Here is a 22,524-nt window from a genome sequence, read left to right as displayed (position 1 = left end):
AAAGGCACATGCATGATAAGTATAGAGAAGATCGAGAAGGAAACACACTAAGATGTTAACAGAAGTTGGCTTTGGGTAGACAGGGTGATGGATATTTTTATGTTCTTTTGACTGGTCTGTATTTCTTATTTTTATACAATGCACATGTATCTTGTCTGTATTAAGAAGAATAATAAAGGGAAATGATGGGGGAAGAGGCAAGGGCAACCCAGGACAGCTAGAAGCACCACCAGCTGCCCAAGCAACGGAGCATGATAGGCGGGGCCATGGGGTGGGCTGAGACCATCACAGCCACGGCTGCTCCCAATCTCAGGATACCTGAGGCCAAGACTACACAAACTCCCGTTCGCTGACCTCAGATTTATATATTTAAAAGCATTTTCCCATTTTTGTCTTCTTCACTCTTCTCAGTATTCTTGTATCACTATCTCCATTGTGTAGATAAGAAAAGTGAGACTTAGATTAACTTACTTAAGAATCACAGAATAGCATCAAAGATTAGCAGGTTATCTGACACCAGAATTCCATCAGTGACATCCCTACTCCAAATGAAAGGCAGCTCAAGAAAGCAGAAATAGTATGGATTCCGGAGCCCACAGGCTTTGATTTGAATCCCACCTCACCTCTGAAATTCAGGTTTTCAACCCCTCCACAGGGAATGATAATCCTTAGGGCACAGGATTGTTCTCTGGGGCAAAGTGCAGTCATGCAGGGAAATCTGAAAGCGTCATGCCTGGCTCCTGGGAGGGCTCAACAAATGCTAATCCAACAGGAACCCCAAGCTCTCAGGGCAGCCGAACCCTGAGGTGGCCGTGTCTGTTAGAAAGATCTCCAGATACGGGAATACTGCTGGACTTCGTGCAGTTTCCGCTGCCTGGCCTGGCCCTATCCCCGAGGCCAGAACAGTCAAGTCCTTCTTCGCCTAAGAGCCCTCCACGCAGGCAAGGTCGGCTCCTCCATCCTTGGAGACTGCCTGATGCGGTCTGGTCCCAAGGCCCCCTCCAGTCCACAGTGACTGTGTCACAGAGCAGTCACCCGGCTCCTCCTCAACTGTCCCTTTTCCTTTTCCCCTGCAGGGATCGCCTCCAAGGAGAAAGGGCAGAAAGAGCCCAAGCCTCTTTGACAAGAAGCCTCCTACTCAGAGGAGCCCCTGCTGTGTCATCTGTCACGGACATTTACCCTCCCTCTCATTCCCCTGGAGGGCCCACCCTCTTTGTCACAGCCTTCATGCAGGTCCCGGGCCAGTTACAGGGCCTGTCGCTGGCCACCGTAACTACAAGAGGATGGGAATGTGACCCAGGCAGGGTCGACAGGACCCGGTGAGAATCTGCCTGAGATTCCTAAGACTGACGCCTAAGAGACTCAGGGTCTGGAGCTTGAGATGGGAAGCAACACAGGGTAAGATGTGCTGGGAAAAGGAGAGAAAGCGTCCATGCCTTTGAGCCCTGAATCCAGCTGCCCCCGAAGTCAGATTGAGTTGGCTTTTCTTTCACCTACAACTGAAAGGCCCTAACCCACAGATCTCAGCAGAACTTCAAAACGCGTCTTCAGCGTGGGTTTACCCTCTGCACGTGCTCAAGGCAGGGGCTCTGGCCTTGGGGGATGGAGTCTGAGTCGCTGACTTGGATAGGCACTTGTGCCTCCATCCTCTCGGCGAGCCCAGCATACCCGTTCGCTACATCTGCTGCGCGGCGGGCTCGGGCTGGGCAGAGCTGATGACGTGGACCCGCTGCCACCGGTCCAGCCCCTCCCCCCCCCACCATGTCCCAGCAGCTGTCGCGTCTCACGGCACTCTCTCCCACCGAGCACACAAGCGACCTGACAGCCTCTCTGCCACCCAAGTGTCTACGTGAGCTGGCTCAAGAGGCAAGCCCTGGTCACCAGGCCTGCGCCTGTAGCTGTCAGCTGAGCATAGGCGCCGGCTGGTCCGGAAGACATCAACCCACGGCCCGGAGAGGGCAGGGGCCCTAGCGTGCGAGGGGATCAGCGCTGCCTACCCCGCAGATGCCTCTGGCACTGGTGGAGCATGGCCAGCCTGGACCCAACCCACCACATGCCGGCTCCGCTGGGGCAGCAGACCAACATCCCTGAGGGTGGAGCCCCCATCAGGGCCCCCAGGCGAAAGCCCCCAACAAACATGTCTCCACTTTCCCAGGGGAATCTGGGCTGCTCCTAACAGACAATATTCCGGGAGGAAAAATGAGGCAGAAAGGTAAACCACCTTCCAGGAACCTCATTCCTCGAGTCACCTCGTCGGGAGTCTGGCCTCACCTTGACACAGAGGGCTGTTATGATTAGGCCCCCAAGGAGAAAGAGGAGATACACCCTTCTTCTCCCGTCTCTTATATTTCATGGGTGGGGGGCGGGGAACCCTGGTTAAAGATACTTGTTTCCTCTGTGGCCGCAACATGTGACAGCCCTCTTGGGAGCACGGCAGTACTCAAGTCATAACTACCCACAGCCTGAACGATTTCCAACTCAATTTATTTCAGGCCTTTTTCGATACCACCCAGCGGCCCAGGACTGAGCAAAATGTGGTGGAGAAGCCCGTGAGCCACACCTAATAAAAGCCCCTCAACAACGAACCGTGTCCCTTGTGCTGATTTATCTGAATTCTGCTCTGGTAGGAGGCCCACGGAAGGCAGCGACCGATTCCCAGGGGCCTCTTCCCGAAACGTTTTGTCGGTGAATGTTCTAAGTCTCTGTCCTCTGGCCTGATGACCGATTACTGCAAGCTGAGGTCCGTGGGTGTGAGAAGACACTGGCTTCCAAGCTGGGGAGGGCAAGGCTGAGATCCACACCTTTCTGGAGGTGGGTTCTGTGTTTGAAGACGAGAGTACTTAACACGCTTAAGGGAACAGGCAGCAGCTCTGAAAGCCCCCGAGAGCTCCCTCGCCCCTCGGCGCTGCCCACGGAGAGGCGGGCACCTTAGTTCCTTCTTGCCACCACGCCCCAAGACCCGATGCTCAGGGCACACAGTGGGCGGACCGAAGAGGGCTCTGGGGCCAGTCTCACAAGAGGAAGGAAGTAACACATCCGAGCGGAGGCCATTGTACGATTCTGTTACCACACCCTCAGTGCTGTTCTCACCACAGCCGCCCTTCTGCGGAGCAAGAGGCCCACAAGGTCTGCAGACTCTAGGGCAGGGGAGGCCTCTGGCCAGGAAGTGAAGTCCAGTCAGCAGAGACGAGCCCTCCTCCCTGGAGCCCAGCAGAGATGGTTTCTCCTCCTCCGCTATCTCCTCTCTTATCAGCCGGTGTATTCAGCATGTTCCTTATGAAGACAACTATCTGGGAATTGCGTGAATTGTTCTTGCCTTTTAAAGGAACCAGCTACTTGAATCAACTGATCCATCCCAACGTGAACGGCCTTTTGTGATAAAACCATGAATGTGGGTCCAACTCTGAAGACCTCTAACCTTCCGAGCCAGCCCGGGGCATGACTGGTGAGGTGCAGGATGAACTTGGTCTCTGGACCCACCCTCAAGCAGTCCCGTTAGGGCACCCACTCCACCTGCCCCTGGCCACTGGGCGCTCCCCATCCTCCAGCACCAACAGCCTTTCCTCCCTAAGCCTCCAATCTCTGCTGGCCCTCCCACAGCCTGAGCCAAGCCCTCTGCTACACCAGGCAGATACACTAGGGCAACTCTCCCCTCTCCCCATAGCTGGCTGTTACCTGGGGCTTCTGAAGAGATCAATCCATCCGGGTTCAAGCGCCAGGGATACATAAGAATAAACATAGCTAACCTTTGTTGATCTGCCAGGCACTGCGCTAAGTGCTTTACATGTGTTCACTCATTCCCTACAACAATGCTCTAATGTAGATGCTATTATTATCTCTATTTTACATACAAATGAAAAAAATGGAGCTCCAGTGAGGTGAAAGTAATTTGCACAAGATCCTGTAGCTAGTAAGTGACAAAGCAAGAGATCAAGCCTGGAAGTCTGGCTCCAAAACCCCAAGCTCTGAGCCAGTGTGTCAGAGGAGCAATTTCAAACCCAGGAACAAAGGAGGAATAAAGAAAGTGGAGGAGGCCCCACAAAGCTCCCAACACTATACCGCCTTCTCCACCTGGGCAGACGTCATGCCGCTTGACAGGAACGTTTCCTACCAAGAAACACCTCCACGTCCGGGCCCTGCCTCCAGTTCATTCTGTGTCATTGGGCAAGTCCCTTACCTTCTCTGGCACAGTCTCCCCCGCTGGAAAATAAGACGTTTGTATGAGAGATGGTTGTGAAGGCCCTGTTTATATTTTGGAGTCAGTCCTTCTCTGCTTTGGTACCATGCAATCTGGAAAGGCAGTTTAATACCACGCTGCTGTTTCCAGGTTCATAATTTCCCTCCTCGTGGGCACCAATCCCAAGCCTCAGATCCCACGCATTCCCTTTCATTCACCTGAGCACAGGCTACTTTCTTCTCCCTGCATCCTCCAACAGGTCCCATCTGGGTCCGAGACCAAGCTCTGATGAGACGCTTACATGTCTAGTGAGACGCTTACATGTCCCCCCAGTCTCCTCTTTTTCCCAAGTGCCTGGTGGCCATGGCCCTACAGTAACTTCTCACCAATGGACTGTCAGCACAGCTGATGTGTGTTACCTCTGCTCACCCTAGACATCTCTCTCCTTTCCCCTTTCCACGAGCTGCAACACGCCAGCCACCCAGCTTCAGTCATCCATCACACAGATGAGGACGGCGCCCTAGCAGACGGGGGAGGAACAGCAACCTCGCAGAACACAGCTGCCTACCCACCGTGACCAGGTGGGCCATCGCAGGACCGCCGCAGGCCTTCCCTCAAATTGGAACCAATGCATTTGTGTGGTCCCTCTATTACAGCAGGGTACATGCCAAGGCTATTTATAAAGGCCATCTCTAGGAAGGCAAGCCACTTCCAGCTCCCACTGTCCTAGCTGCAGAAAGTTAGCCGATGTCCAGCAGATCGAAGTCCCAAAATAGACAGTGACCATGTGTTCGCTGTTCCCAGGCCTCCCCATTTGGGAAAAGAACATCTGTGGCCATTCAGTGTTCTGGAGATTTCACGTGATATCTCAATCTGTACCCAGAGCAAAGATTTCTACTCACTTGACTAACCCAGTTCTACCAGAAGCTAAAGAGTTTCTCCATATCCTCTATTCCCATTCTCTGTTTCTCTACTTAGTTTTAAGAGATAGGAGGAAGGCGCTGGGGGAACGGTGGGGTGTGGGGGGGAGTTGAGATCCATTTAGAGGCTCTCTGATCATGGAAATGAACTGAAATGTATAACCTTTGGGGAAGGGATCCGTGCCAGCCTCTGTCATGGTGTGATGTCAACACGCTCTTACAGGTAGGTATACCCCATAACTGGCAGCGAGTTAAGTCTGAATTATCGAAATATGCTCAGTATGTTACCTCTGGGCAAAGAAAATGCACCTGACCATGACAGCTAGAAGCAAAGGCACCCAGAATCACCTGAATTACACAATGGGCACCTTGGTAGAAATCTGAGCAAGGGAACCTCTATAAATTTTAATCAGTAACTGAGCACCAATTAGGTACCAGACACCGTGTTAGTTTCTGAGGATGGGAAACAAACAAAACAGTTCCTCCTTGAGTGGAACTGACAGACTGGCAGGAGTGTCTGATCGCAGTACAACTAGTGCTAATATGACATTTGAGTGGTTCTAACCTACTGGGCTGTGATAGTATCAAATGCGACGGCCTCTGAATGGGCGAGCCCTGGAGGGTGTCGGAGAAGACAGGACATGTGAGCTTAAGGACCAGAACTTACAGCAAGGGACCTGGGCAAGGAGTTAAGGGAGAGGAACGTGAGAGGTGGGGCTGAGAGGAGGGGTGTGGATACAAATCTAGGGTGTTCTCTGGTGACCTGAATGTTTTCTGCCTGCGGAAGCCTCACCTGGCCTGAGCACATTCCCATCCACGTGCCAAGAGAGCAGAGTAATTAAGAACGTGGGCTTTGGAGCTGAACACTGTTCAGACTGAGTTCCCTCCTGCCACTCAGTAGGAGAGCATGGGCTCTCTGGAACCAGCCACTGAGGCTGAGTCCTGGCTCTCCCACTTCCCAGCTGTAGGGCCCCGGGCAGCATATCTAACATCCTTGTGCCTTGGTTTTCTCATCTGTAAAATGGAAAAAATAATAGTGTCTACCTCATAGGGTGATGGTGACGCTTGGCTGAGATACCCAGCTAAGGGCCACAGTGCCTGGCACACAGTAGGTACCATATCATTCCTAGTAACCTCACCCAGTCTCATTTCCCTTGTCTGTAAATTAGGGGTGTGGAGGATAAAAGAGACAATAAAACCCTAACGTGGTGTTGGCCCATAGGAGGTTCTCATAACTGAGTGATGTTGGCCTCTGAGTCCCAACAAGCCGAGGCTGTATTACCTGGCCAGGGGAATCTGCTCCCGGCCATGGCCGCAAGGGCAGATGTGGGACTTCATGGACACTGACTCTGGCTGAGCGACTGGGTCGAGTCAGGCCTCAGGGGACCGTGGGAAAGTTGAGGTGACCTGTGAAAGCGTGCAGGTCAATTCCCCGGCCGACAGCAGCATACAGGCGGCGCAGGGCAGGGGCGTGGGCTGGTGCACGCCCATCCAAGGTGCACCTGGGTTCTGCTCCAGCCCAGTCTTACTCTGGTGAAGTGAGGGGACAGCTCTTCCCTTCTCCCATTAGCCGGCCAGCATGTCCCAAGAGCCAAATGCCTCAGCCCCGTGGCTGGGGCCCACTGATAATCACACACCACCCAGGGCCAGACTTGGGGACCAAGCTTCCTGTCCCCCTTGCCCACTTTGCATCAGCCGTGAGACTAAGCTGGTGGTGCCACCCGCAGACAGTCTGCCCCACCAGGCCGTCTCAGAGCCCAAATCAAGACCTGAGCTCTTGGTGCTAATCAGGCCTTAGAGCCATGCTCCACCCCCAAAGGACAAACCAACTCCTGGCTACAAGCCAGCAGGCCCCAGGTCAATGAGGTGACTGGAAACTGCCCGAGGAAGCCTTGCTCTTGTTGCACAATATTGTTCCTGGCCGCAAATCTCTCTCTCTCACACACAGACACAGCTCCCCTAAGCCTAAGGCGTGTGAGGTGCTGGGTGAACACCAGCGAGAAAAGAGGGCAGCTGTGTGGCACAGACCTCAGACAGATGCACGCCCAGGCCCAGGCCCTCAGCACCCCTGAGACAGCCCCAAAGGACTGTGCCCATTAAACCACCAGAGTGCCCTGTCAGAGTGACAGCATCCTTTCCCAGCCCACAGGGACACTGAGAAGATTAATTAGAGGAACCTAAAAGTGTTTGGGCAAGGTTCCCCAGGGAACTGGGTGAATATGTCACCCCTGTCACAAGGCTCTTTAAGTGTGCCTTGGCTGGGTCTTTGTTCAACATTGCATAGGATAACCAAGGCAGACAGCCGGCTGCAGACAAGTGGCCAGCTCAGTGCTGTTCTAGAGGGTCAACCCACCCAGGGCCCAGGCCTCTGTGTGGCAACAGTCAGCCACATTGCATGGTTTGGATGGTAGGTGGCAGGAAGGAGAAGAGCGGCTTTCAGAGGGTCTCCTTCTTACCAAGACCTTTATAAATCTACTTCAAAGTGTCCCTCCTCCTCCAGGAAGCCTTCCTGGCCCTGCTGGCCTACAGTGACCTCTCCTGCCTCTGAAAAGCTGTTACCGGGCCTGGCTTTTTCCATTTGCTGTTTTGTTTGGGGCTGGCATTTAAAAATATCATTTAGTAAGTGCTTTACATACATTATGTGGCTTAATCCTCATAACTCTATGAAGTGGATGTGATTACACTCATTTCATAGATGAGGAAGTAGAAACTTGCAAAGGTCATATAATGTGTGTGTCCTGGCTTTCTGTCATTTTTTTCCCCGTGGGACTGCACTCCCTCACATTAGATTACAAACTCCTCTGTAGCAACCAGGGCTACATTTCCCCCTTCTATCCCCTGAGCCCCTAGGCCCCCAGGTAAACACTGCATGACTGGCTGTTACAGTGACCACTGAGCCTTGATTAACCCAGAGGTGGCACTGATGAATGAAAATGAGATCAGCCACATGGCCAACTGGCCATATGATCCCTGTATATATGCTGTGCGCCATCTTAATTACCAAGAACGGTCCCTGCTTAAGCTGCACATTAATCATCAGGAAACTTTACTGCAATGTTGTTCCTTCGGGGATAACTGAGGAGCTGCAGCTCTAAGGAAACACCGTGTCGCTGGGCTTAAAATGATCAAGTGCCTGTGGTGGGGCAACCCCAGGGGCCTCGCCGGGAGCTGCCGGGTTGAAGCCCAGCCAAGGGCACAGGGGTCAAACCGCAGGATCCAGGGAGGCCCTGCAGCTCCAGACAGCGCGACCCGGGGCACGGCCCCCGGGAGAGCAGGTGTGGGCCTCACCTTTGGTGGCGTAGGCGTCCGCGGCCATCCGCAACCTGTAAGGGGGCACGCCCGTCAGCGGCCAGTCTTCCAGGCCCACCCGGGCATAAATGTTGAGTGCGGCTTCATAGTCTCCTTCAACATAATCCAACTTGGCCATGATCAGATTGGACTCTTGTAGGAATTCTGACTAGAAGGAAAAGGAGAGAAAAAAACATTTTCCTACGATATGATGTGTGATGCTCCCACGGGGCCCCGCGGCTCTCCTTACCAAGACGGGCGTGGGAGCCTTCCTGGCGGTACTGCCCACAGGGGCCCCAGAGGGGAAGCAGCCCACGTGGCCAGCAGCTGATGACGGGGAGGCAAAATGCGGTCTCGCCGTCCCCTGGAATGTTACTGAGCCATCATCAGGAACGAAGTACTGACCCCTGGGACCACATGGGGTGAACCTCAAGAACGTGACGCCGAGCGAAAAAGCCAGCCACAGGCGACATATATCGGCCAGAACGGTCGAGGCTGCTGAGGCAGAAAGCAGACAAGTGTTGCCCTAGGGCTGGGACGATGGGGGCATGAGAGATGACTGCTAATACTTACAGGTTTACTTCTGGGGTGATGAAAACGTTCTAAAATTGACGTAATGGTTGCACAGCTCACTTTAAATGGATGAATTATATGGCATGTGACTTATACTTCAATAGATCTGCTGTAAAACAGGCTCTCCTCAGGCCTCAGGTTTGGGTCAAGAATGGAAGGCGTGCATTATGAACAAAACTCACAAGCACCCGTCTCAGAAAAGGAGGCTCCACGGACATCCTGGCGGGTCCTGCCCACGGCACTGGGGGTTATGCCACAGACTGACCCAAATAACCCAAGGAGAGAGGCTTTCTCAATTGGTGCAAAAATCAGGACTTGCTTTCTTTCCAGGGACAAACTTTTCTCGCTGAGCTGTTCCAGCTTGTTATGGTTACTGATCCAGCTCCCGTCCCAGAGGCTGCAAGTTCTAACTCTGATGGGCTCGTCTTCCTCTCCATCAGGAGAGGCTGGCTTCCCCAGTCCACACCCACCAACCTCACCCTCAGCCCGTCCTCGAGCCCCACTCATCACTGGGGAAAGAAGAGGCGACCCAACCATCTGTATAAGGAAACAGATTTATCACCCTCTTCTAGGCATTCTCATTGGAACCCCAGCTATACAAGGCCGGATTTTTCAGCTTACAGAAGCACACCATGAAGCTGCACTATCCTGTAATCTATGGCTGAGACGGAGAGGGTGACACGCAGGTGACCAGCCAGAGCATGGCAGAGCCGCTGTTTCAGCCAAGGGGGTCGGCTTCCAGGCAGTCCCTGAAAGGGGCAGCACTGCAGAGGTCATAGAACAGGCAAGAAAGTGAAGGGAGCAAAAGGGTTTTTAAGAGTGGCCCAAGGGCGTGGCACCAATGCATGACGTCAGAATTATATTTGGAAACAGAGAAAGAAATCAAAGCAGACTTAAGAAAAGAGAAAAAGAGCTGTGAATAAAAAGCATCCACCACAGGGGTTCTCCACCAGGGAACGAAGGGGACAAGGCAGGCTTGAGTATATTGAAAAGGCTTCCTAGGAGATTCCTGTGTCCTCCCTCTTTCCCCTGGAACCGAGACCCATAGGCTGAAAAGCAAAATGAAGGGGGAGGGGGAGGGAGTTAGTGTTGGCTGGGCACAGAGCTTCAGTCTGGGATGATGGAAAGTTTCCGGGGATAGATGGTGGCCATCTGAATAGGAATGCACTTAAAACCACTGAACCTAAAAGATGGTTAAAATGGCAAATTTTATGATATTTATATTTTACCACAAGAAAAAAGTTTGAAAAATTAAACCCGAAAAAACTTTTAATGAAAAAAAAAAGGTAAACTTGAAGGGCCAGATGGAAAATATGCAGGAGCTTGAAGAAAATTCCAAGAGTAGAGGCGCAGTATGGATGCGCAGGATGGAGAGCCTTGGGGGGCAAGTCCAATCTATGGCCTTGTGCAGAGGAGGAAACAGCTTGGCCAAGGCCCCTGGGCCCAGGGCGAGAGGGGAGCAGCTCCAGCCCGGTGCCATGTTAACCTTGCCTGTGACAAGCGCAACTTTCTTGAGTTGAATCAGAAGCCAGGCCTCCTGACTCCTCGTCCAGGCTCGTTTTGCCACCACACGGCTACCGCGCTCTGGTCTCTCCAGCCTCAGTTCACTTGTGTTTTGTGAGCACCTGTGTCTGCACAGGGCTTTCCCTAGCTCCCAGCTAGGAGACGCCCCAACTTAAGGTCAAGAGGAGAGGAAATTTCACATCAGCCAGTGTGAGTGGGTCAACCTGCCCAAGCAAGAGCAATACGACTTTGGAACACTCTTTATAAGGCGGAGGGAGCTAAAAACTGGCAACAGGAGAAAAATTCTCTAGGTAGAACCAATAAAATAGCAAAAACTGACATGTATCTAGCGCTATTCAGTTGTGAAAGAACTTCTACACCTGAGACTCAAAACGACCTTGGGCTAAGTACACTTACAGATAAGAGATGTGAAGCTCAGAGAGGTTAAGTAACTTCCCAAGATCACACAGCTTATATAAATCCACAACTGGAAAGCAAACTCAGAATTCTAAGTTGAAATTCAACGTTCTTACTACCGCACTGGGTTGTGGAGGATGGAGTGCAAAAACGATGAGCATGTGGTAAAATTAAAGGTTAATTTTTCCGGGTGAAGGTAGCGGGATTCGAAGCGGGATAGAAACTAGCCAGGTGCCAGGCCTGGAGCAGTGATCTTCAACCTCTCCCCCCAACACAGAGTCTCACCCTTATACCTCCTGGAAGGACACTTGAGTCTGACCAGCTGTCACTATGAGGTCCCCCCACCCTTTCCCACTGATTAGGACCCACCAATGTCACCAGAACCATCTTCGTTAAGAACAACTGACATGGAGACAACTGTCCCTAACTCTGAAGAAAAGCGAAAGAAGGAAGAAAGGAAGAAGTCAGAGCTTTAAAAGTTCACTGAAGACTGCCCTTCCCCAATAGAGAATACATCTGAGATTTTAAAGGGACCCTAGGGGCTTCCCTGGTGGCGCAGTGGTTGAGAGTCCGCCTGCCGATGCAGGGGACGTGGGTTCGTGCCCCGGTCCGGGAAGATCCCACATGCCGCGGAGCGGCTGGGCCCGTGAGCCATGGCCGCTGAGCCTGAGTGTCCGGAGCCTGTGCTCCGCAACGGGAGAGGCCACAACAGTGAGAGGCCCGCGTACCGCAAAAAAAAAAAAAAAAAAAAGAAGCCGACAGGAATGCTGGGATGCAGTCAGCTATCTGAACAAGACTGACTTTAGGAAACCAGTTAAGAGCCAGACTTCAGGCAGGGAAGTGTCCAGAAACCAGTAAGTGAGGTAACAGGGTATGGAAGGGGGCAGGGGGGAAGGAAGGCAAGGTGAAAGAGATTCAATGAAGCAAGCAAGGAAAGACGTGGAATGGAGAGGGAAAGCTGAATATAGAGACCAGGAAACAGGGCAGATCGAAGAGAAGGGCAGCGCTTAGGGTTTCCTGTGCTGTGAGGATTGGGGTCATTGCTCAGGCAGAGGGAAGCTCCTGCCCTGGTTCCCTCCCACACCGAGGTACCAGGCAGGTACCAGGCCTGCCGGCGCCAGTGTGCACCCCCCTCCGGGCCAGAGCTGCCTGGGACATTCACGAGCTGCGTATTTCAGGCAGGGTATCATGCGGTAAAGTGACACTCCTGATTAACTTCTCTCTTTTCAGCGGGACAAAGTGTCAGATTGAGTCCTGGGCCACAGGTAACAGCTTTATTCCAAGCACCCGGGGAAGATTAGTGCCACTTCTCAGGACAATGTGGCATTAGAGACTCCCATCAGAGAGAACCTATTGGTCTGGAAGCCCGACATCAATTGCACAGGGAGTTGGCCTGCTCCTCAGAAGACAAGCCACGGATGTGCTCCGCCCGTCGCCCAGTTCGTCCCTGGGCATCCTTCCCGAGCACACGCTGCCCTGAGGAGGTAGAGCCAGCATATCCCTCTAAGCCCTCATCCCGAGGCCCACGGTACCTTGAGGTTCCCTCGGTCCAGGGCAGCGGTCAGATGCTTGCGGACCTCAGTCATCTGGGGCTTGGGGCCTCGGGGACTGGCCCCCTGCCGCAGGGGGTGTTCTTTCAGGTACTGCTCCAGCTTTGATTCCCCGAGGAGGAGTTCTGCCATATCATCTACAAAGAACACAGTGAGAAGCTAAGTGGGGGTGAGGAATGGTCTGTGTGCTGGGAACTCCCCAAGGACCTCAGGACCATCTTACAGTGAATTCTCTTAATTAGTTAAGAATGTTCCAGAGTATGAAAGCAAAAGGGTGGTAGCTCAGGCATTCATTCCTCTGTCCCATATGTATTGAACTAGAAAGATGGATACTCGTTAACGTGGACAGAGCTCAAGTTCAGTAGAAAACACAAAGTTGTCTTATGATTTATTCAGCATGATCGCTACAAAACACACAAAACCCAATACTGTATTTTTCAGAGACAATGCAGTGAAATCTTCTAGCTCTTTTGTGGTCTGCGGCTTTATACATGGACATGAGCCGGTAGAAAGTCTTGTGTACTCAGATTCTTTAAAACAAGTTTGTGTCAAAATGACCTGAATGCATGCAGTCTGTTTCTGCCTAAAAGTCAAAGCTCTACAGACGTGATATCTGGGAATGTTCGTATGAAGGTTCTGCTCCTAAGAGTGCACTACTTATACTTCTTTGTTAATGTCTGTGTTGGCTGGTTAATTAGAATAAAAACCTCACTCTAAGAGCAGCTCTTTGGAATCCACACATCCAGATTGTTCTGAGTAAACCCAGAACAATTCATACACCAGCCTGAACACAGTCTATTTTTTCTGTGAAGGGACAGAACATAATTGTATGAAAATATAAAAGCAATTTTTAAAGGTCTGGAAGGATATGCCTCAAACCCATGGCAGTAGTTACCACTGGGGTACAGGAAGGAGAACCTCAACGGAGGTTAGTGGCCAATTAGACTTTAGCTTTCTCTGTAATGTCCAGGCCCTAGAGAGAACAGGTTTGCCCATTATTTGTATAATCTAAAATTAACTAAAAAAAAAATATCACAGAGGACCGACTGAGATTTTGGGAAGTAGGTCTACCGAAGGCCGAGAGCTGTAACAAGAGCCTTCCAAGTGCTCTGGTCAGTGACCCAAAGCTGCTGAATCTATAGTTCTCAGCAGTGCCTCTGTCTGTGCACTGTGGAGCCGAAAATAATCTTTTAGAGATGAGACCGAGGGTCCTGAGAGGAACCAAGCAACACAAAAATAACTAAGTTAGGCTACTGAACACAAGATTTCTTCAGCTGTCCAAGAAGAGAAAGCAATTGCCTACAAGATGCGGAGGACCTCAGGCTTGGCCCATGGCCGTATCAACACCAAGGGCCCTAACGCCATGTCAGCACAGAGCCTGGGGATACGGAGCAAAGCCCATGTGGACAGGCCAGCCCAAACAACAGCTTCCTCCCAGAAGCATGAGTCCTTCCTGAGAATGAAATCCAGCTAATAAAGAAATCCAGGGCTCAGGGATGAAGGACATGTAGGCAGAGGCCTGCAGGCCTGCGAGAACTACAAAACAGAACATGACTGTTATAAATTAATATGATGCAAAAACAATAATACATCAAAAACTGGGAGGAACTTTGGGGGCCATGCCCTCATCTTTCAGAACACTGTAATATATGTTTAAACAAGAAAAACAAACATGATTCCAATCTTCTTAAAGCTTTACTGGGGACTTCCCTGGTGGTCCAGTGGCTAAGACTCCACGATCCCAATGCAGGGGGCCCAGGTTCGATCCCTAGTCACTAGAGAACTAGATCCCATATGCCGCAACTAAGAGCCCACGTGCCGCAACTAAGAGCCCACGTGCTGTAACTAAAAAAAAAAATCCCACATGTCGCAACTAAGACCCGGTGCAGCCAAATAAGTAAATATTTTTTTAAAAAAAAGCTTTATTGGACTCTTTAGGAAATGATTGTCACATGGTGAAGCACTTATTTGGAGCTCAACAATTCCTTCGAATTCAGTTTCTTCTCTCCATGAATACTTACTAACACCTTATATTCTAATAGCGCACTGCCATCCAATAGAAGTATATGCAAGCCACATGTCACTTTAAAATTTGTAGTAGCTATATTAAAAAAGAAACAAGAAACAGGTGAAGTTAATTTTACTAATATATTTTGTTTAACTCAATATATCCAAAATATTATCAGTTTAACCGGTAATCAGTATTTTTTAAGTTACTGAGATATTTTACATTCTTTTCCATATTAATTTTTCTAAATCCATTGTGTACTTTACACTTACAGCACATCTTGATTCAAACCTACCACAATTCAAGGGGTCAATAGGTACATGGGGCTAGTGGCTACTAAACAGGAATATGATCACTATTTATAAAAGTGTGTCTATTTCCCTTTAAATCTGTCTATATCCCTACAGAGACATCTAGAATGATTATCACTGGAGGAAACGATAGGAATTTCTGAATGATAATATTTGGGATAATTTTAAAGCTCTCATCTTTAAAGTTTGAATTATTTATGTTGAGAAGACTCATTTAATATTATTTTCAGAAAAAATGAACTCTTCTATAAAAATTGGAAATAAAATTAAAAAAATATATATATATATATATATCAGGATATTAATAGTGGTTATTTCTGAGTGGTAAGACTATCAGTATACTTTGAATTTCTTTTCTGTATACTTTAAGCTTCCAAAAAATAAAATAAAGTAAAATGGGATTCAGAGTCCTAGATTTAAATCTCAATTTGTTGCTCTGTGACTTTGGCCCTAGGATTTAACCTCAGCATTTTGGGGGGTAATTCTACGAAAGGCTCTCTGGACACATGAGCTGAGGATGCCTCTCTCCCCACTATTCCACATTATTCCGCATTATTCTGAATTATTCCGCATCCTTCCCTGGCCCTCCAGCTCACCTCCCTGCTGCTGAACTTCTGCCCCTGCATCTGGACATGGCTGCCCGGAGCCGAATCGCCAGGCCAGCGAGCAGAAAGGACAATAGATCAGGACCTCTGCTACCTGCCGCATCTTTCTAGCTGTGGGACCAGGGGCATACTGAAGCATCGATTCCCCCGTTTATAAAGTGGGAACAATACTGTGGCCATAGCAAGACCGCAGGATAGAGCTAACGAGTTCTCAGTAGGGACTATGCGGTGACCTGGACTGACCACAGCACTCAGCTGGGCCTTAAAGGGTGAGTAGGATCTGGCCTGGCAAACAAGAGAGGGAAGGGTACACTAGGCTGAGGGAACAGCATGGCATTGGAAAGGTGCCAAGGCAAGCTTCCTTTGCACTGAACACAGTGGCTGGAGGACAGGGTGTGGTGAGTGAGAAGACCAGCTGGGGTCAGAACTCAGAGACTCACCGGTTCACCCTCCCTCACCTCCCTACCCAGCCCCATCACCACGGGGTGACGCCCAAGTCCCTAGGCACGGAACACAGGTCCCGGCCAAGTTCTCCACGTGTGCCAGCCAGGTTCACTCCTCCGAGCCTTTGCAAGGCTCTGGGATGCTGAGAACACTGTTGGTCGTTACTGATCTCTAGGCGCTGTGGATCTCCTCCCTGACATGCCCCGTCCCCAGCCACCCCCAGCTGTCCCAGCAACCTTGAGCACCCCGATCCCTTCTAGACTATAAGGAGAGGCTTCAAGGGAGAACCTGAGCATCATTTATTTTTGAGTCCCAGGGCCGGGCACAACATCTGGCAAAGAGTGACAACAAATGGTGAATTAACTCCATGACAGGCAGAGGCATTTGGGCTGCACCCTCCAGGTGAGGCCTGTCCCTGCCTGTGGCAGAATCTGCCAGTCGCCCCCTAATATTCCTTCTCCCCTTCTTCCTTTAGCATTAGAATGCCCAGGTTTCATCAGCGCACACAGCTTCCCAGGGCCCCTGGGAGCTAGATGCTGCGTGTGACTCAGTCACAGCTGATGGGATACACGCAGCATCTGGGCCAGGGCCTTAGCGGGGATAAGCTTGCCATCCAGTCCCTCTTCATCCCACCCTACCAGCCGGGATGTGGCTGTGGTGATAGATCCTGGCATCCTGTCCCAGACCACAAGGTGGAAGCCATCTACTGAGGACGGGCGGCGGGCAGCAAGACACAAGGACCCTCGGTCTCTAACACCCGGGAGCTGCCACAAGCCCTGGGCGCTGCTTATGGTCAATTAGTACATGAGAGAGAAACATTAACTTTTACCTTCTTCTGCTTAAGTCGCTGTTATGCTGACCTTTGTTACAGTGGCCAAAATGGTATCCTAACTAGATCTCCCAAACACAAAACAGGCTTTCAGTTGAGAAACACTGAGAAAACTTACCAATGCCCACCCCCAAGTCCACTGCTTTCTAGACAGAACTCTGCAGAAGCCAGCTGAGGGCTTTGGTAGAACCCCTAGACTCTTCACCTCTCCTCTTTCATTTGTTTTTACTTCCTAGGCTTGCAAAGATGTTTATGTAAACGAGGGGCTGCATACTTGAAGAGGAGTATACCAACCACTTCCTAGTGCTGTGTGGGACTCACGTCCCTTTGTGTTCGCGGATCTCCTAACACTGGGGCGACGCATCAGGGTCTTTTTGTTGTTGTTTGTTTTCTTGGTTTTTTAAAATTTATTTATTTTATTTATTTATTTTTGGCTGCATGGCGTCTTTGTTGCTGCGCCAAGGCTTTCTCTAGTTGTGGCGAGTGGGGGCTACTCTTTGTTGTGGTGCGTGGGCTTCTCATTGCGGTGGCTTCTCTTGTTGCAGAGCACGGGCTCTAGGCTTGCGGGCTTCAGTAGTTGTGGCACGCGGGCTCTAAAGCCCAGGCTCAGTAGTTGTGGCGCACGGGTTTAGTTGCTCTGAGGCATGTGGGATCTTCCCGGACCAGGGATCGAACCCGTGTCCCCTGCATGGGCAGGCGGATTCTTAACCACTGCACCACCAGGGAAGTCCACGCACCAGAGTCTTGATTCAAGTGTGTGAAGAGGGCCTAGTTATGTCAGAGCAGCGGGGTGAGCCCTGGCAGAGGTTCAGCCTAGAGGAAGAGGCTCTCCTCAGAATTAGGAGACAGCGCCCCTTTTCTCATGGAGGTTCTGGTCCTTCAAGACCATTTAACATGGTGCGGGCTCTAACAAAGATGCGTGTAGCTCTGGCTGGGTGGAGGAGAAGGAGGAGGAGACAAAACCTTCAGCAAGAGTGTGACAGGTATATGTTTTCAAGGAGGAAAATGTGGGGAAGGGCATTCCAGGCAGAAGGAACAGAATATGCCAAGGCATGACACAGACCAGCTGCTTGGGGAAACTCCAAGAGCTGAACCATGAAGGGCGGGGAGAGAGAAAGAGGACGTAGCTGGGGGAGTTTCCTGTCAGACAGGCAAGGATCCGCTCCTCAGTTCTAAAAGAAGCTGCATATTCTGAGTAAAGAGCTTACAATCTAATTTGAAATTTAGCATGGTGGCTACAAAATCATTTTTGAAACTTTTAAAATTTCCAGGCTCTAATTAATCTCCCAAGCAAATTATGTTTTCTTGACCTCCCTTCAAAAAAGGTGACTTCCCTGCCACTCACTCTCCTAACGAGGAGGCCAGAAATCTTAAAAATATCAAGCAGCTTGGGGCTTCCCTGGTGGTGCGGTGGTTAAGAATCCACCTGCCAACGCAGGGGACACGGGTTCGAGCCCTGGCCCGGGAAGATCCCACGTGCTGCAGAGCAACTAAGCCCGTGCGCCACAACTACTGAGCCCAAGTGCCACAACTACTGAAGCCCGTGCACCTAGAGCCCGTACTCTGCAACAAAGAAAAGCCACTGCAATGAGAAGCCCACGCACCACAACGAAGAGTAGCTCCCGCTTGCCGCAACTAGAGAAAGCCCGTGTGCAGCAATAAAGACCCAATGCAGCCAAAAATTAATTAATTATTTTTAAAAATCAAGCAGCTCATGCCAGAGAAATTATACAGAAGCTGCAAGGCTAGTGATGGAGGGGGCTCCATGGGCGCTGGCCAAGGACCGCACAGCTTCCCAAACGGAATCCATTATCGACAAAAGAAACAGACGTCCCCCACCCCGCTGTCATGGCCCAAACGTGTGTCCCGCTACATGCCGGGACCATGAGGCATAAGGAAATAAGGCACCTCGGGGCACACAAGGAAATGAATTCCCACTGCATTAAAGAATTTAATATAAAAGAGAATCAAAATGTTAAAAATAGACTTTCACTTCAGGCCAAGACGGACCGAATTTACCCTCCCATCTAAAATAAACACAAAAACAAGACAGAATATATGAAAAAAAAAAGAAAAGCAGTTTTCCAGACATTGGACATCAGGTAAGAGAGGAAAGTGATCCCAGAGAACTGGGTAGCAAACAAGGTGCACCCTACGATGGCCTTGAGAGTTTTCCAGTCGCAACACAGAATCCTGCTCCCGAAAGATTTAAATCTGAGTTATCTCTTCCCCAACTTGCCTATTCACACCCCCAAGCGCAGGGGAGCGCATCAGGACTGCAAAGTGGGGTCGCGGTGTACTTCCCAGGATGGGGAAGCCCAGTAGTACTGTGTGAGAAACAGCTTTGGCCTCAGGCGGCCGTGGGCTTGAATCCCTGCTCCTCTGTTTTCTAGCTGTGTGGCACTGGACAAGTTACTTAACCTCTCTGAGCCTTAGTTTCCTCACCTTTTGCTACTGTGAGGCACTGGGATAGTGTCCTGGAGCTGGGATTCAAACCCAGATGGCTCCTGCCCCGTCTCCCCAGCAGGTCAGGCACAAACCATGTGGACGTCAGCTTCAAGAGAAGGAGGCCAGCTTCCTTCCCAGCCCCGGCCAAGCCGGGACAGGCAGTTTCTAAGTCCCTCTCCTGCCCCACCTGCTGGGATTCTCAGGTGACCGGAGTGAGGGGAGACTCAGGGGCCCAGGGGCTGGTTTCAACTTTCCCACGGGCATTTTTGGGGGTTTGAGGTGGCAGAAACCAGCTTCCCAGTGACAAATAGAGAGGAAGCCTGAAGCCAAACAGAGACCACTCCCGAGGGCCCCCACCAGGAAGAATGTGGGGAATTAGTCCCCGGCAGGGGACTCTGGTCCCCGGTTCATGTCCACAGACAGTCCCATGAGCCTCGCGGCCGGCTCGGCTCTGGGCCCAGGTGGCCCCAGCACCCCCCGCCCCCCAGGGAAGGAGGAGCTGTGCCCTCTGCCACTTGAAGTGACTGCCCCTTCCTCACAGCCTTCTCCCTCATGGGATAAACAGCTGACACCCAGAGATTTCATCCGATGGGGAAGAAAAAACTTCGGTTTCTACTTTGTTCAGGGAGTACTTGATATCAATATAAAAAATCTCAACTACTCAGCTTACATGTCAATAGAGAAGCATTAGGTCTATTCAAACCATTCCTGCTGGGGCTCCAAACCAAGAGGAAAAAACAAACTCCTATTGAAGGAGGAACTGGTTTATCCCCTTTGTTATCCAGCAAAGACAGTCAGGTTCTCCATTTCCCAGTCTCCCTACGAACTCTGAATTTCATTGCCTCGTCTCTCTGGCTTCTTGTAAATCACAGGTACCTTAATGTTTGCAGCACTTGTGACCCGCCTGCCTCCCAAAGAGTGTTGACAAGAAAACAGAGACCATCAGATAGCGTTGGGATGGGAAGAGTATAAATCGATACGAGTGTCTACAGAGGGCAACTCAGCAATACCTACAAAACAATGTACATACCTGTACCATCCGACCCAGAAATTCCAGTTTTAGCAAATTTTCCCATAGATACATGCACTCTTGAGCACAGGGATGTACGTATAGCGATGTTTAGTTTACTACATGCAGCCCTACTGGTAATGGCAAAGGAGAGGAATTACACAGGGGGCCTGTTAAATGAACGACGGTGCACCCCAGGCAGTGGGACAGACTGTGTCCATTAAACAAGGGGAACAGATCTAAACACAGCTCCGTGGTAGCCTGGCTGCACAAATGGCCACAGGCCCTCATGTCTCCCTGAATCCACAGGCTTCGTGGCCTTTCCCATTGACCCTGGGCTTGGCCACAGGACTTGCTCCAACTGATATGACAGCAGCAAATCTGATGCACACAGAAGCTCAGAAAAGGGCTGATTCACTTCTACTTCCCTCTTGCTTCTCTGCAACCACCATGAGAACAGGTTTGGCTGGCCTGGACCTAGGAGGCTGAAAGGTCACGTGCAACAGAGCTGAGCTGTCTCAGGTGAGACCCAGCCAGGTAAGAGCGCCCAGCCAAGGGCAGTAGCATCCCTGAGCTGACCCACGGCTGGCCACCGAGGCAGGAGCAAGCTCTGATAAGCCCAGGATCATGAAAAACAATAAAATGTGGTTGTTTTAGACACTAAGTGTTCCGATGGTTTGTTACAGAGTAATAGATAACAACTCAAAGACAGATACAAAATAGGGAGCGCAGTATGTCACTACTGTGTGTAAAAGCCAAAAACCAGGGCTTCCCTGGTGGCGCAGTGGTTGAGAATCCGCCTGCCGATGCAGGGGACACGGGTTCGTGCCCCGGTCCGGGAAGATCCCACATGCCGCGGAGCAACTAAGCCCGTGAGCCATGGCCGCTAGGCCTGCGCGTCCCGAGCCTGTGCTCCGCAATGGGAGAGGCCACAACAGTGAGAGGCCCGCGTACCGCAAAAAAAAAAAAAAAAAAAAAAAAAAAAAGCCAAAAACCAACAATATACTTTCTTATAAATGTAGAGGTGCACAGAGTGCTTCTGAAAGGGCGCCCAGGAATGGTCGTTTCAGTGGAAGGGAGCGGGAGGACACGGAGACGATGTAAGGAGGCAGCTACTTTCACTATATACTCCTTTGCATTATTAGGTCTTCATAACCATGTACATTCGTTACCTAGAAATTATTAACTGGCTAATTTAAAATGAAAAAAGATGGCCCGCGTTACAGTGTACTCTGAATCTAGAGCGGCTGGTCTGGGTGCCCACAGAGGGCTTCCCACGACGTGCTCCACCACCTCAGAACCATGTGAAGGTGTTTTAAGTCTGCAGTTACTACTGAGAAATGATCACCCGCTCTCCCCGGGCCTCCAGCCTCTCACACACACTCTCCAGGCCCTCAGCACCCTTCCAAGGCCGTGTCTCACCAGAGGGTGCCTGGACATGCTGTGCCCGCCTCCCTTCTCCTGCCAAAGTTCGAGGCATCGTCTTGAGATGCATGTCAGGGTCCGCCGGGAGAAGTTTCCTCCGTTCCCTCCGCCTGAGCTAACCACGTACCTCACAGGGCTCTGCACGTGCAGGCACCAGCCAGCCGGCGCCAGGACGTACAACAGCGAATGAGACAGGAGAGGCCTCTGCCCCCAGGGAGCTTACGTTTCTGGACAGAGGAGACAGAGACAAACCAGAGAAAGGCCAGACAGTGGTAAGAGATGTGCAGAGAACTAAAGCAGGGTGGCGTGACAGTGAGCAAGTGTATGGCTACTTGAACCTGGGTGGTCAGATCACAGCAAGAGTCTCCGAGGAGAGGCGCTTGACACTTGAATGATGTGACAGTCAGCCATGCAAACGGCTGAGGGAACAGCATCCTCTGAGCTCACGTAAGGGCCCTAGGTGGGGACACAGCTGGTGTGTTCTAGCAACAGCAAGAAGGCCAGCATGGCTGGAAAAGAGGGAACAGGTCAAGATGGGGATAGACAGAGAGGCAGATCAGGAACTTTCTCATAGACTGAGGCAAGGAGTCTGGCATTCACTCTAAGTGCGATCGCCAAGTCTTTGATTGGGGGCTGGGGGTAAATGGGGGTGTGCAATGATCTGATGTGGGTTTTGGAAAGATCCCTCTGTCTGCTGTGTGGAGAGTGAACTTGGGGTTGGAGCATGGCAGAGGCAAAGGCAGAGCCAGTTAGGTTGCTGTAGTAGTCGGGCAAGAGGTGACAGACACTTGGACAAGAGGGTAAGTGGTAAGGAATAGCACAGAGAGGGGAGAAATCGTTTGAGTGAGACATAGTTTGGAGATAAAATAAACCAGACTAACTAGTGGAATGGACCGGAGGTATGGCAGACAAAATAGTAGCCACCCCTCGCCCCATCAAGACGTCTATGTCCTAACTTCTGGAACCTGTGGATATGTCACCTTGCCTGGCAAAGGGGACTTTGCAGATGTGATTAAG

At 50.9% G+C, this 22,524-nt stretch overlaps 1 protein-coding gene across 7 annotated transcripts in view; it reads right to left on the bottom strand.

Annotated features, from left to right (window-relative positions):
• TTC7B (tetratricopeptide repeat domain 7B) overlaps window positions 1–22,524 on the bottom strand; it is a 241,385-nt gene that overhangs the window by 205,117 nt on the left and 13,744 nt on the right. For 4 of the 7 annotated variants that reach the window (XM_059055632.2, XM_059055627.2, XM_067027900.1 and 1 more), the window contains exons 2-3: window positions 12,411–12,565; window positions 8,386–8,554 (exon numbers count right to left, since the gene is read on the bottom strand). In XM_059055632.2, the coding sequence (XP_058911615.1) occupies window positions 8,386–8,554; window positions 12,411–12,565 (324 nt within the window). Of the gene's footprint in view, window positions 1–8,385; window positions 8,555–12,410; window positions 12,566–22,524 lie in introns of those variants that run through there. The other 3 variants (XM_067027903.1, XM_067027902.1, XM_067027901.1) reach the window with 2 other exon arrangements.

Source organism: Kogia breviceps, chromosome 3, assembly GCF_026419965.1.
Source record: "Kogia breviceps isolate mKogBre1 chromosome 3, mKogBre1 haplotype 1, whole genome shotgun sequence".
Classification (NCBI taxonomy): Eukaryota; Metazoa; Chordata; class Mammalia; order Artiodactyla; family Physeteridae; genus Kogia; species Kogia breviceps.
This window is presented reverse-complemented; position numbering and strand designations above follow the sequence as displayed.